Below are 13,642 nucleotides of genomic sequence, written 5' to 3'. Positions count from 1 at the left end.
CAGGGGGCCCTGTAAAGATTATTTTCATGGGGTCCAAAATCCCTAGCGGCGCCCCTGCATGCAAACAAAGGTATCGAAATATGGCAGCGTTAGATTTGACAGGTGGAATTTGCCTATAAAAGTACCGAGTTCGGCACCATCCCTAAATGATACGCATGCAAACCCACTAGTTTGTTACGAAAAGTGGGACCTACGAAAACCGAGGCACCACGGTAGGTACCCACCGTAGGTACGGTTGTGTTTCTGCCTCATCCTTCACTTTACCAAATAAGACCTGGCAAGTCCGAAAGAGAAATAGATGATACAGTACCGTATTTTTCGGAGTATAAGTCGCTCCAGAGTATAAGTCGCACCGGCCGAAAATGCATAATAAAGAAGGAACAAAACATATATAAGTCGCACTGGAGTATAAGTCGCATTTTTGGGGGAAATGTACACTTAACACCAAGAATAGACATTTGAAAGGTAATTTAAAATAAATAAAAAATAGTAAACAACAGGCTGAATAAGTGTACGTTATATGACGCATAAATAATCAACTGAGAACGTGCCTGGTATGTTAACGTAACATATTATGGTAAGAGTCATTCAAATAACTATAACATATAGAACATGCTATACATTTACCAAACAATCTGTCACTCCTAATCGCTAAATCCGATGAAATCTTATACGTCTAGTCTCTTACGTGAATGAGCTAAATAATATTATTTGATATTTTACGGTAATGTGTTAATAATTTCACACATAAGTCGCTCCTGAGTATAAGTCGCACCCCCGGCCAAACTATGAAAAAAACTGTGACTTATAGTCCGAAAAATACGGTATCATCTGCTCACAGATGCTACCCGGTGGTTGTTTGCGAGCCCTGGATAGTCCCACACCTTAATGTTTCAGTCACACGCAGGATTCTCACAGGAATTAGGCAAACATACAACCTTAATTACTGAAGCTATACTAGGTTGCCTTAAAGCACACACTTCCCCCCCCCCCCATCAGTCTCAGCTGCTTCTACATTAAGCTGAAGGGATCAGAGTCCAGGGCCTGACATGGCAGTAATTACATGCATCTCTCCGTTGTTTGTCTCTTTCCCAGTAAACTAATAGAAAGCGATAAAAACAAATGAAAAGGTCGCCCTCTTAACCCCCTTGTGCCTTGCGGGCTCCCACGCTTCATTGCTCCCTGCTCCTTCTCTCTGGCATCACAAAGATGTGAAAGAGCGAATGTATTGTAGGAATCACACAAAAGTATATGATTCTATAAGTTTGCTCTCTTTGTCTTATCATCAGTGACCCACTTTGTATGTGCCGCGTTCATCCGTCTCCATACCAACCTTTACCGCCCCCACCCTTCTGAATTACCTCCAGGTGCATAACCACGTTCAAGTGGCAAAGCCTGCATATCGGCAGGCTGCCATGGCCGTGCTAACTGACGCTTTTGGCATCCATATTAAACCTGTCTCCCTTTTATCCGGGGTGGGCGAGGGAGCTGATGCGCGTTAGGTCAGCCAACAGTGTGGCAAGAAGTGGCTCTTGACCAGCGTTCATTAATCACCATTCCCCCCCATTGCTTGTGACAGCGACACATTTAGAGCGTGCACTGGTTTATTCCACGGAAGCCTACTTGCGCCTTGTTAGGCTCACACTGGGGTCAGCAACCCGTGGCTCTTCAGTGCCACCCTAGTGGCTCCCTGGAGCATTTTTTTAAAAAAGATTGAAAAAGGAATTTGTTTTTGTTTTAGTATGTTTTTTGTTTGAGGACAAACATGACACAAACCTTCCCAATTGTTAGAAAGCCCACTGTTTAATATGTTTGTGTGTATGCGTCACTGATGAGAGGATTTGGTGAACCTACTAATTTTCACGGTTCTTGGACTCACCAGAGTGTGGACTGTGACGCAACACTTTGTTTACATGTAAAATCTTCCACTCCTTCGTTGTCTCATTTTGTCCACCAAACGTTTTACACTGTGTGTGAATTTACAAAGGTGCGCTTTGTTGATGTTATTGACTTGTTGGAGTGCTAACCTGGCATATTTGGTCAGTGCATGACTGCAAGCTAATCAATGCTAACATGCTATTTAGGCTAGCTGTATGTACATATTGCATCATTATGCCTCGTTTGTAGGTATATTTGAGCTCATTTAATTTCCTTTAGTGTTTGTCTTTGTTTATAATTTAGTTTTGCATGTCTCACGACACATTATCTGTATGTAATATTGGCTGCATTTCAGATAGTTGTTTGTGTGCCATGTTGTTCCAGTCCACAGCAAACATTTCTTAGCTTGCCAAAGATTGTAATAAATCTATGAAAAGAAGACAGTTTTAACTTGGACACACATCTATACCTTTGGCCATTAAAAGCCATTAATTTCCAGGCGTTATCTCATCTTCTGAGTAGCCTCTGATTTACTAATGGTTTCTATCCATCCATCCATCCATCTTCAACCGCTTATCCAGAATCGGGTCGCGGGGACAACAGCTCCAGCAGAGACCCCCAGACTTCCCTCTCCAGAGCAACATTTGCGACTTCCTCCTGGGGAATCCCGAAGCGTTCCCAGGCCAGAGAGGAGATGTAATCCCCCCATCTGGTCCTTGGCCTGCCGCGGGGCCTCCTCCCAGTGGGACGTGCAACGAGGACCTCCCTAGGGAGACGCTCGTGAGGCATCCGCACGAGATGCCCGAACCACCTAAGCTGGCTCCTTTCCAAGCGAAGGAGCAGCGGCTCTACTCCGAGTCTCTCTCGGGTGACTGCACTTCTCACCCTATCTCTAAGGGAGATGCCAGCCACCCTTCTGAGGAAACTCATTTCGGCCGCTTGTATCCGCGATCTTATTCTTTCGGTCATTACCCACACTTCATGACCATAGGTGAGAGTAGGAATGTAGATAGCTCGGTAGACCGAGAGCTTTGCCTTCTGGCTCAGCTCCCGTTTCGTCACAACAGTGCGGCAGAGAGACTGCAATACTGCCCCAGCTGCTCCGATTCTCCGGCTGATTTCCTTCTCCATCTTTCCCTCACTCGTGAACAAGACCCCGAGATACTTAAAATCCTCCACCTGGGACAGAGTCCTGTCCCCTACCCGGACTGTACAAACCATCGGTTTCCTGCTGAGAACCATGGCCTCAGATTTGGAGATGCTGATCCTCATTCCAGCCGCTGAACACTCGGCTGCGAACCGATCCAGTGAGAGCTGAAGTTCACGAACCGAAGGTGCCATCAGGACCACATCATCTGCAAACAGCAGTGACGCAACCTTTAGCCCCCCGAGACGTATACCCTCTCCGCCATGGCCACGACTCCGCCTAGAAACCCTGTCCATGAAAATCACAAACAGGATAGGTGACAGAGCGCAGCCCTGGCGGAGACCAACCCCCACTGGAAACGGATCCGACTTACATCCAAGCACCCGGACACAACTCTCGCTTTGGTTGTACAGAGATTGGATGGCCCTCAACAGGGTTCCCCTCACTCCGTACTCCCTCAGCACCTCCCACAAGATCTCCCGAGGGACGCGGTCATATGCCTTCTCCAAATCCACAAAACACATGTAGACTGGATAGGCATACTCCCAGGCCCTCTCCAGGATTCCCGCAAGCGTAAAGAGTTGGTCAGTTGTTCCACGACCAGGACGGAATCCACATTGCTCCTCTTGAATCTGAGGTTCGACTATCGGCCGGACCCTCCTTTCCAGTACCTTGGCGTAAACTTTCCCAGGGAGGCTGAGTAGTGTGATACCCCTGTAATTAGCACACACCCTCTGGTCCCCCTTTTTGAAAAGGGGAACCACCACCCCAGTCTGCCACTCCCTCGGCACTGTCCCAGACTTCCACGCAATGTTGAAAAGGCGTATCAACCAAGACAGCCCATCAACACCCAGAGCCTTCAGCATTTCTGGACGGATCTCGTCAACCCCCGGAGCTTTGCCACTGTGGAGTTGTCTAACTACCTCAGTGACTTCACTCCGAGAGATCGACGTCGATCCCCCATCATCCTCAGGCCCTGCTCCTATCAGGGAGGGTGTGTCTGATGTATTTGGGTTCAGGAGTTCCTCAAAGTGCTCTTTCCAACGCCCCACGACTTCCTCACTTGAAGTCAGCAAAGTCCCATCCTTGCCGTACACAGCTTGGATGGTTCCCTGCTTCCCCCTCCTGAGGTGCCGTATGGTCTTCCAGAACAGCTTTGGTGCCGCCCGATAGTCCTTCTCCATGGATTCCCCGAACTGCTCCCACACCCTCTGCTTAGCCTCGTCCACAGCCACGGCCGCTGCCCTTCGGGCCCGTCGGTACCTTGCAACTGCCTCCGGAGTCCCCCGGGATAACATACCCCGGTAGGACTCCTTCTTCAGTCGGACGGCTTCCCTGACCACCACTGTCCACCAGGGTGTTCGAGGGTTACCGCCCCTTGAGGCACCTAAGACCTTCTGGCCACAGCTCACATCTGCAGCTTTAGCAATAGAGGCTTTGAACATTGCCCATTCCTGTTCAATGTCCCCAACCTCCACAGGGATGGCAGAGAAGTCCCGCCGGAGGTGGGAGTTGAAGTCCTTCCGGACAGAGGACTCCTCCAAACGTTCCCAGTTCACCCGCACTACACGCTTGGGTTTGCCAGGTCTGTCCAGAGGTTTCCCCCGCCATCTAACCCAACTCACCACCAGATGGTGATCAGTTGACAGTTCAGCCCCTCTCTTCACCCGAGTGTCCAAAACATACGGCCTCAGATCAGCTGATACGATTACAAAATCGATCATTGATCTTTGGCCTAGGGTGCTCTGGTACCAGGTACACCTATGAGCATCCTTATGCTTGAACATGGTGTTTGTTATCGCAAGTCCGTGACTAGCACAGAAGTCCAATAACAATCCACCACTCAGGTTCAGATCAGGGAGACCGTTCCTCCCAATCACGCCAGTCCAAGTATCACTGTCATTGCCCACGTGCGCGTTGAAGTCCCCCAGCAAGACTATGGAATCCCCTGCCGGCGCCCCATACAGGACCCCATGCAAGGTATCCAAGAAGGCTGAATACTCTGAACTCCTGTTTGGTGCGTATGCACAAACAACAGTCAGAGTTTTCCCCCCTCCAACCCTAAGGCGAAGGGAGGCGACCCTCTTGTCCACTGGGGTGAACTCCAACGTACAGGCACTCAGCCGGGGACTCGTGAGTATCCCCACACCCGCCTGTGCCCTCACACCCTGAGCAACTCCAGAAGTGAACAAGGTCCATCCCTTGTCCAGGAGTGTGGTTTCAGAGCCCTTGCTATGCGTAGAGGTAAGCCCCACCAGATCCAACCGGTAGCGCTCCACCTCTCGCACCAGCTCAGGCTCCTTCCCCACCAGCGTAGAGACGTTCCACGTCCCGAAAGTCAGCCTCTGCTGCCCCGAATTGGTCCGTCCGGAGCCTCCACTTTCACCGCCATCCACTTGGCAGCGCACCCGACCCCACTGGTTCCGACCGCGGGTGGTGGGCCCACGTGGCAGAGAAGATGGTGTGTCCACGTAGCTTCTTCGGGCTGTGCCCGGCCGGGCTCCGTGGCAAGCCCGGCCACCAGGCGCTCGCTGACGAGCCCTACCTCCGGGCCTAGCTCCGGAGGAGGGCCCCGGGCTTCCTCCGGGCCGGGTAACGCATCCTCTTCTAGTGTAGTTCATGGGGGGTATCGTAACCCTGATGGGGGGGGCATTCGGGTGCTACACCTTGCCCAAGGGTGACCCGGAACTATGTAAGGCAGGGGCGTTCAACTCCCTGAGGCTTAATACAAGCCCACATACTAATGGTTTCTAATGTTGTAAAAATGTGTAGAAAAATAAATATTAAATTTCAACATTTCTGTCAACGAAGATTTGCTTCAGCCTGGGACACAGTCATTTTGATAGTAGGCTATTATAGCTAATATAGACACTTACGTCATTATAAGACTTATATACAGCTTTTAATTTTTGGCGGCTCCAGACATATTTGTTTTTTGTATTTTTGGTCCAATATGGCTGTTTCAACGTTTTTAGTTGCCGACCCCTGGGCTAACACAACAATTCATGTCTAAAGCGCCCCTTTTTCTCTGTAGTTAGCATTTACTGTGTTGTAGCTTTCTCATGTGTTATGTATTGTTTTGCACCAGGTGAAATGTAATGAGCACTCCCCTTAATAACATACATACCTTAATACCCCTTGCCAAATGTATTGTCTATAAACAATATTTTACAATTAGGGGCATCCAAACTTTGTCACCTTCCAGCTTATTTAAAAAATAATAATTTTACCACCAAAACCAGAATTTTTGAGGGTCTGATCTACGAAAGGTTTGGCATGTATTAAAACACCTGCAAACTTGCAAAGTTGATCTACTAAACTTGTGCAAAGAGGATTGCGTCTCTTAAATGAGCAGAATAAAGAGTGTGATCCTTTTGGGCAGAATATATGCCGATTATTAAATGCCCACAATACTGAGGGGAGGAGATGCAAATGTAATCATTTTGAACTTGCAATGTGATTTATCAAAACTAAAAATGTTCTGCAAGTTCATATTTTTCATGTCAAGAATGCACGGTTACGCCCAAATGGCTGTGAGAAAGTGTCTAACCGTGTCTTGCATTTCATTTGTTTCTGTATTTCCTTTCTAGTGCTGTTATTTTTATTCTACTTCCTATCTGGCTCCACCACTCTTCCGGCCTGAGCACTGTCCCCCTCACCTGTTCCTGATTGGCAGTCAGGGCACACCTGTTCCAGGTTGCCAATCAGGCTTCTTTATAGGCCGTGCCGACAGTGTCATTGCTTTGTTTATCCTGTTTAGTACCTACCTAGGTTCCCCTATGCTTTGTGTGCACTTCCCTGCTGCACTACCTTTGTTTTTGACCATTATATCAGTGACGTGCGGTGAGGTTCATGGCTGGTGAGGCACTGACTTCATCACAGTCAGATTTACAAACATATGAACCCTAAAGAGTATCTTATTCACCATTTGATTGGCAGCAGTTAACGGGTTATGTTTAAAAGCTCATACCAGCATTCTTCCCTGCTTGGCACTCAGCATCAAGGGTTGGAATTGGGGGTTAAATCACCCAAAATTATTCCCGGGCGCGGCGCCGCTGCTGCCCACTGCTCCCCTCACCTCCCAGGGGGTGAACAAGGGGATGGGTCAAATGCAGAGGACAAATTTCACCACACCTAGTGTGTGTGTGACAATCATTGGTACTTTAACTTAACTTTAACTTTCCACATACAAACTGTAGCACACAAAAAAGCATATTTAATAAAAAAACAAACATTATTATGGTCTTACCTTTACTTATAAATGAGGTCCATGCCCCGCTGTTGTGCTGTATTAATGCACCCCCTGACGAGAGTGTTCTATCAACTAAAGCCCACACTTAAACTTCCCACGTGCAAGATTGAATCTATTTAAAAAAGTTATTTAATAAGAAGCCAAAAAGTGCAAAAACAATAATGTTCATGTTGGAGGAGTTGTGAATGAATGAAATATGAAATCAGTGCTGCAGTCTGCAGGTGTACCTAATGTTGTGGCCCAGCAGTCATTCACAACTCCTCCAACATGAACATTATTGTTTTTGCACTTTTTGGCTTCTTATTAAATAACTTTTTTAAATAGATTAAATCTTGCACGCGGGGGTTCATTCTCTACCACCAGGAGGCGGGATTACTGCGAGCCTCAGCCAGTGCGTCTTCGCAGCCGTTTTATGATTGCTCAGCACAAGAAATACTTACACATACAGTTGTTGACAAAATACACTGTACATTATATACCTCAGCTAACTAAACTATGGAAATGTAGAATATAATTCATATAGCAATACGGTCTCACTGCACATCAGGCCAGCAGTTAGCCGAGTCCGCAATCCATGTTGAGGCACAACGCAGTGACGTGCCTCAACTGGCTGCTGATCACCGCACCGTCTCTTCTCAGTATTTGAACGGCAAATGTGAAAATTCAGCGATTTTGAATAAAAATAATCTAAAACTGGTGAAGTTAAATGGAAAATAACTTTATTGTATAATCACTGGATACACTTCATGACCATATCACTTCATGAGTGGGGCACATTTTGGATCCTAAATATATTTAATGGGATTTTATTCATCTTTTCACTGTGATTACTCAAAAATAACAATGAATTAATATCAGTGGTGTCTTGCATTATTGATGTTTTTAAGGCTCTAATTACTTCACATCAAACATTGCTTTCTGAAGGTTTTGGGCAGTGGGGGAAATACTGCATATTTCAGTTTTATTATAAGAAACAAAGTTGTCTTGACAGAAAAGGCATAACATTTTTTATTTTATTTTTTATTTTATATCAACCTGAAGTTGATATACTGTAGAGATTTACTGTAAGCGTTAAATAAAAAAAATAAAAAAATAATTTGACTTGTTTTTAACATTTTAATGACTTAGACCCTTTATGGTCCCCGGGAGCCCTAAAGGTAAAAAAAACCCAAAATCCATATATTTTGTTATGATTTGAAAATTAAAACTATCAAAATGGCCCCCGCAGGCTTTAATTTTTCCTTGTGCGGCCCTCAGTGGAAAAGGTTTGGACACCCCTGTTCTAGCTGCTTAACAAAGAAGAAAAACGTCAAATGCAACCCAGCAAAAGCTTAAATTTTTACAACACTGTTTTGGGCGTATACACGAAGTATACACACAAACCAGTGAGGGAAATGATGAACGTTTGAAATTTTACATTACTTGGGACATATAAAATGTTGAAAGTCACAAGATCTTACACTAATAAACATGTAAACAACAACCTTTATGTGTAAAAAAATTAAAAATCAAAATAAAGAGTGAGTGACCAAATGGAGCAGGAAATATTTGACTGTATGTGGAAAAACCTACAATATTCTTGTATTGCTTCAATACATGAAAGAGTTAAAAGTGTTGTGTTGAAGCTTGCCGCTTGAGTAATTTCACAGCAGTTCTTAGCTTAATCATGCAGCAGTGACTCCCTCCTCCTCTTAAGAGTATCATTACAATAAATCACCCGACTTGTTTTCTTCATTAGTGGCTTTAACGCATGCAGCGTGTTTGGCACATATTGATCAGCTATCAGTCGAGCACGCTCCTTCATCAACTGCACAGACGCTCACGAGGCTGCTGACTCTCTGCAAAACACGTGCTGTGCATTTCAGGTCTAATTGCGTGTCATTTTTGCACTTGGAAGCACACTAGTTTAGGTTGGGAAGATGTTGTATAAGAGATGTTCGTAACAATTTGCAACCATAATCAACAAAAAAACACTGCAAACTACAACTTAAGTCAGTCCACATTGTTTTGTTGGTAAAGACTTCATTCAGAACATTATTTATTTACGATATCTCCTTGCACCATCTGTCCCTTCAAGGCAGTCAAACGTGTTCTTGCACAGCCCGAAGCAAAAGACAACATTTTACAGCCACCATTGTAAAAACAAGTGTTCTTTCCCTGTTGTAGCTTTTTATGGGTTCGTAGCATATTTTTGTCGTTTTTACTCCACTTGTTTCTAAACATACATACTGTTTGTATTCAGGTCAGTCAAGTAACGGCTCGGTGGGCGAGGTGTCCATACAAGTGAACCTCATCTCTCATCCCGGCACCGGGGAGCACAAAGTCAGCGTGAAGGGTGAGCTTGGTTGTTTTCAAACTCTATAAGTTGTCATTTCTATTCAAATGTATTCGCGCTTGCAGCAAATGCTCGCCTAAGGCAGCTCTTGGAATGATTGTGCAGCCGGTGGGCCACCTCCTCTTTAATACTGCACTGGAATCTTGTTTATTTGGGTTTACACATTTATCAGGGGAGACTTTTATTTGTAAAAACACATTTTATGTTTGGGTTATTAATATTATTGTAATAATAATAATTCATACAACTACTGTATAACTTATTAGATACTTACAAGATTGTTCCCCCCCCCCCCCACACCCCTGATTGTAAATAATGTAAATAATTCAATGTGATTATCTTGTGTGATGACTGTATTATGATGATAGTATATATGATAGTATATATCTGTATCATGAATCTATTTAAGTGGACCCCGACTTAAACAAGTTGAAAAACTTATTCGGGTGTTACCATTTAGTGGTCAATTGTACGGAATATGTACTTCACTGTGCAACCTACTAATAAAAGTCTCAATCAATCAATCGTCACGTGGACGCTAAACAATTTACCATTCCGTTTGCCTGTCTGGTTTGTAATGAATCATTTTTAATGGACTGTTAAAATAGGGATTTAATAATGATAATGTATTATCATTATTGTTATTAGTAATAATAATAATAATAATAGCAATATGCATATAATCACAAATGTACAATTTAATAAATAAACATATTTAATAATTTTTTATTTAGTAATATACTAAGAATAATTGTTTATTATTATGATCAGTATTAGTACTATAGTATCCTTACTGGTAGTATAATATACTAAAATAGTAATACAATTTATAATAATTTGGTAATAATAATAATAATAGTATGTATTATTATTATTATTATATAATAATAATAGTAAAATGTTGTCATTATTAGGTCCATTAAAAAGGATTACAAAACAGACAAACATAATGGTAATAGGGAAAAGTTGTGTTGTGTGTCCATGCGGCAATCTTTTTAGTATTTTGTAGTATTGTAGTACTAATATTGTTGTATTATGTAGTTATACAGTAGTTATACAATTTATTGTTATTATTATTATTATTGGTATTATTACTTTTTTTTTTATTATGATAGGGTTAAGGCAGTTATAAGGGTAGGCTTTTAGTTATGAAAAACAAATCTATATTTATATGACAATGCAATATTAATATTGTTAATTTATTATTATAGAGTTAAGACAGTCGTAAACTCTTAAAACTCTCGTATATTATTACATGTATTTTTCATTATACACTAATTATTGTTGTTATAATTATTGTTGGTACTGTAGTAGGCGTAGTAGTCATATTAGCAGCAGTAGTTGTAGTATTAGTAGTAGTATAATTATAATGCAGTATATGTGTACAATATAATACAAGTACTACTTCTACTAAATATTTGTTTTATTTTTTCAGTATTTTTTACAAATAAATAACGATGAGTAGTTAAAGGCCTACTGAAACCCACTACTACCGACCATGCAGTCTGATAGTTTATACATCAATGATGAAATCTTAACATTGCAACACATGCCAATACGGCCGGGTTAACTTATAAAGTGCAATTTTAAATTTCCCGGGAAATATCCGGCTGAAAACGTCTCGGTATGATGACGTTTGCGCATGACGTCACAGATTGTAGCAGACATTTTGGAACAGCACAGTGGCCAGCTTAAGTCGTCTGTTTTCACCACATAATTCCACAGTATTCTGGACATCTGTGTTGGTGAATCTTTTGCAATTTGTTTAATGAACAATGAAGACTGCAAAGAAGAAAGCTGTAGGTGGGATCGGTGTATTAGCGGCTGGCTACAGCAACACAACCAGGAGGACTTTGAGTTGGATAGCAGACGCGCTATCCGAAGCTAGCCGTCGACCGCACGATGATCATGGTGAAGTCCTCTGTCGCGCCGTCGATCGCTGGAACGCAGGTGAGCACGGGTGGTGATGAGCAGATGAGGGCCTAGGTGGAGAGCTAATGTTTTTAGCATAGCTATGTCGAGGTCCCGTAACTAAGTTAGCTTCAATGGCATTGCTAGGCTTCGCCAGGCGGGACAGCATTAACCGTGTGGTTACAGGTCCAGGGTTTAGTTCGGTGTCTCCTGTTAGTAGAAGTAATAGTAGTATTGTTGATCTTCGGTCTATCCTTCCAGTCAGGGGCATGTTTCTTCTGTTACTATCCGCAGTTAAGCATGATGCTATCATGTTAGCTCCGAAGCTAAAGTGTTTCGCCGATGTATTGTCGTGGAGATAAAAGTCATTGTGAATGTCCATTTCGCGTTCTCGACTCTCATTTTCAAGAGGATATAGTATCCGAGGTGGTTTAAAATACAAATCTGTGATCCACAATAGAAAAAGGAGAAAGTGTGGAATCCAATGAGGCCTTGTACCTAAGTTACGGTCAGAGCGAAAAAAGATACATCCTGGCGTCCTGCACTGCCCTCTAATCCTTCACTCTCACTTTCCTCATCCACGAATCTTTCATCCTCGCTCAAATTAATGGGGTAATCGTCGCTTTCTCGGTCCGAATCGCTCTTGCTTCTGGTGGGAATGATTGTAAACAATGTGCAGAAATGAGGCGCTCCACAACCTGTGACGTCACGCTACTTCCGGTACAGGCAAGGCTTTTTTATCAGGGACCAAAAGTTGCGAACTTTATCGTCGATGTTCTCTGCTAAATCCTTTCTGCAAAAATATGGCAATATCTCGAAATGATCAAGTATGACACATAGAATGGACCTGCTATCCCTGTTTAAATAAGAACATTTCATTTCAGTAGGCCTTTAAAATGACGGATTACAATACCGGCAATCATCTTTAAAATGGAGTTCAAGAAAACTATTTATGAGTTGGCATTTTGTTTCATAAAGGAGGTGGTTTGTAGTGGGGTTCTTTTTTGTTTTGTTTTTCCTGAGAGTGAGACGCTTATTTTTGTAGTTGTTATATACAACTCACTCAGAGATTAATTGAAATTATTGGCCCTTTTGGAGGTAATAGAGTAATGTTTGTCATAGTTTATATGCAAGCAACTACATAGAAAAACACATGCAAGATGTGGGCGAGACTCATTTTCTTTAATAGCACATGCTATCAATTATGATTTATGATCCTTCACACCAAAAGGGAAAAGAATACTTGTCATCATTTACCTCCCGCTGCTCCGTTCAGTCTCGCAGCGCTGATTCTGTTAAATAGACCTTCTTTTTTCTCTCATCACACACTTTGTGAGCAACATAACAGCTATGACGACGTGTTCATAGCCGTACAGTTATGTTTATTAGAAAGACATAAGATGAGAGTGCGATGCTGCGCCATTAGTTTGTAACGACACAACACGGACGCTTGGGTGGAGCTTTTCACCGTAATCGCACCATTCCAGTGCACCGCAACAAAAATAAAGTTTGGAGTGCATTATGGTCTGTTGCTGCACTCGGTATTTTTGTCTCTGTGATTATTATTGTTGATCCATATATTATTACTTTGTTGTGTGCAGCTAATTACTGTTAGTGTGTACCTTTTCTTTCAGTGGTCGGTGTGAACAACCTCCTCTGGCAGACCAATGCCATGTTCCGGCCGTTTGTGGAGGTCAACGCCATCGGGCCGCACCTGGCTGACAAGAAGCGCAAATTCAGCACCAAGACCAAGAACAACAACTGGTCGCCCAAGTACAACGAAACATTCCAATAGTGAGTAACGACAGCAACAGACCCACACACACTAAGTTGATATGCGCACAAACAAATATCCCCTTGTATGTTATATATTAAACTACTGTAAGTATTCAAATGATAAGAATATATTTAACATTTACTTTTAGAATGATTGGGAGTGCATGACAAAGCATGAAGGTAAAGGCAGTGTTCCCTATATGATTTACGTAAAAATAATACCAACACCAACATCCTCGCAAAATTACACTCCTTTCTGCAGCTAACAAATATTTTATTAGTCGACTAGACACCGACTACCTTAGCGATTAGTTGACCAATCGGATTGTAAAGGCCACCTTTT

General features: G+C 43.0%; 1 protein-coding gene and 1 long non-coding RNA gene across 4 annotated transcripts in view; one reads left to right on the top strand and one right to left on the bottom strand.

Annotated features, from left to right (window-relative positions):
* The window catches only part of LOC133632100 (uncharacterized), a 222,594-nt gene extending 209,362 nt beyond the window's left edge, over positions 1 to 13,232 (bottom strand). For both annotated transcript variants that reach the window (XR_009821657.1, XR_009821656.1), the window contains exon 1: positions 13,146 to 13,232. This is a non-coding gene — a long non-coding RNA (uncharacterized LOC133632100). The remainder of the gene's footprint in view (positions 1 to 13,145) is intronic.
* Positions 1 to 13,642, top strand: part of LOC133632087 (protein unc-13 homolog C) — a 321,103-nt gene that overhangs the window by 293,714 nt on the left and 13,747 nt on the right. For both annotated transcript variants that reach the window (XM_062024332.1, XM_062024326.1), the window contains 2 exons: positions 9,520 to 9,612; positions 13,158 to 13,317. In XM_062024332.1, coding sequence (XP_061880316.1) covers positions 9,520 to 9,612; positions 13,158 to 13,317 — 253 coding nt within the window. The remainder of the gene's footprint in view (positions 1 to 9,519; positions 9,613 to 13,157; positions 13,318 to 13,642) is intronic.

This window comes from Entelurus aequoreus, linkage group LG02 (assembly GCF_033978785.1).
Source record: "Entelurus aequoreus isolate RoL-2023_Sb linkage group LG02, RoL_Eaeq_v1.1, whole genome shotgun sequence".
Classification (NCBI taxonomy): Eukaryota; Metazoa; Chordata; class Actinopteri; order Syngnathiformes; family Syngnathidae; genus Entelurus; species Entelurus aequoreus.
This window is presented reverse-complemented; position numbering and strand designations above follow the sequence as displayed.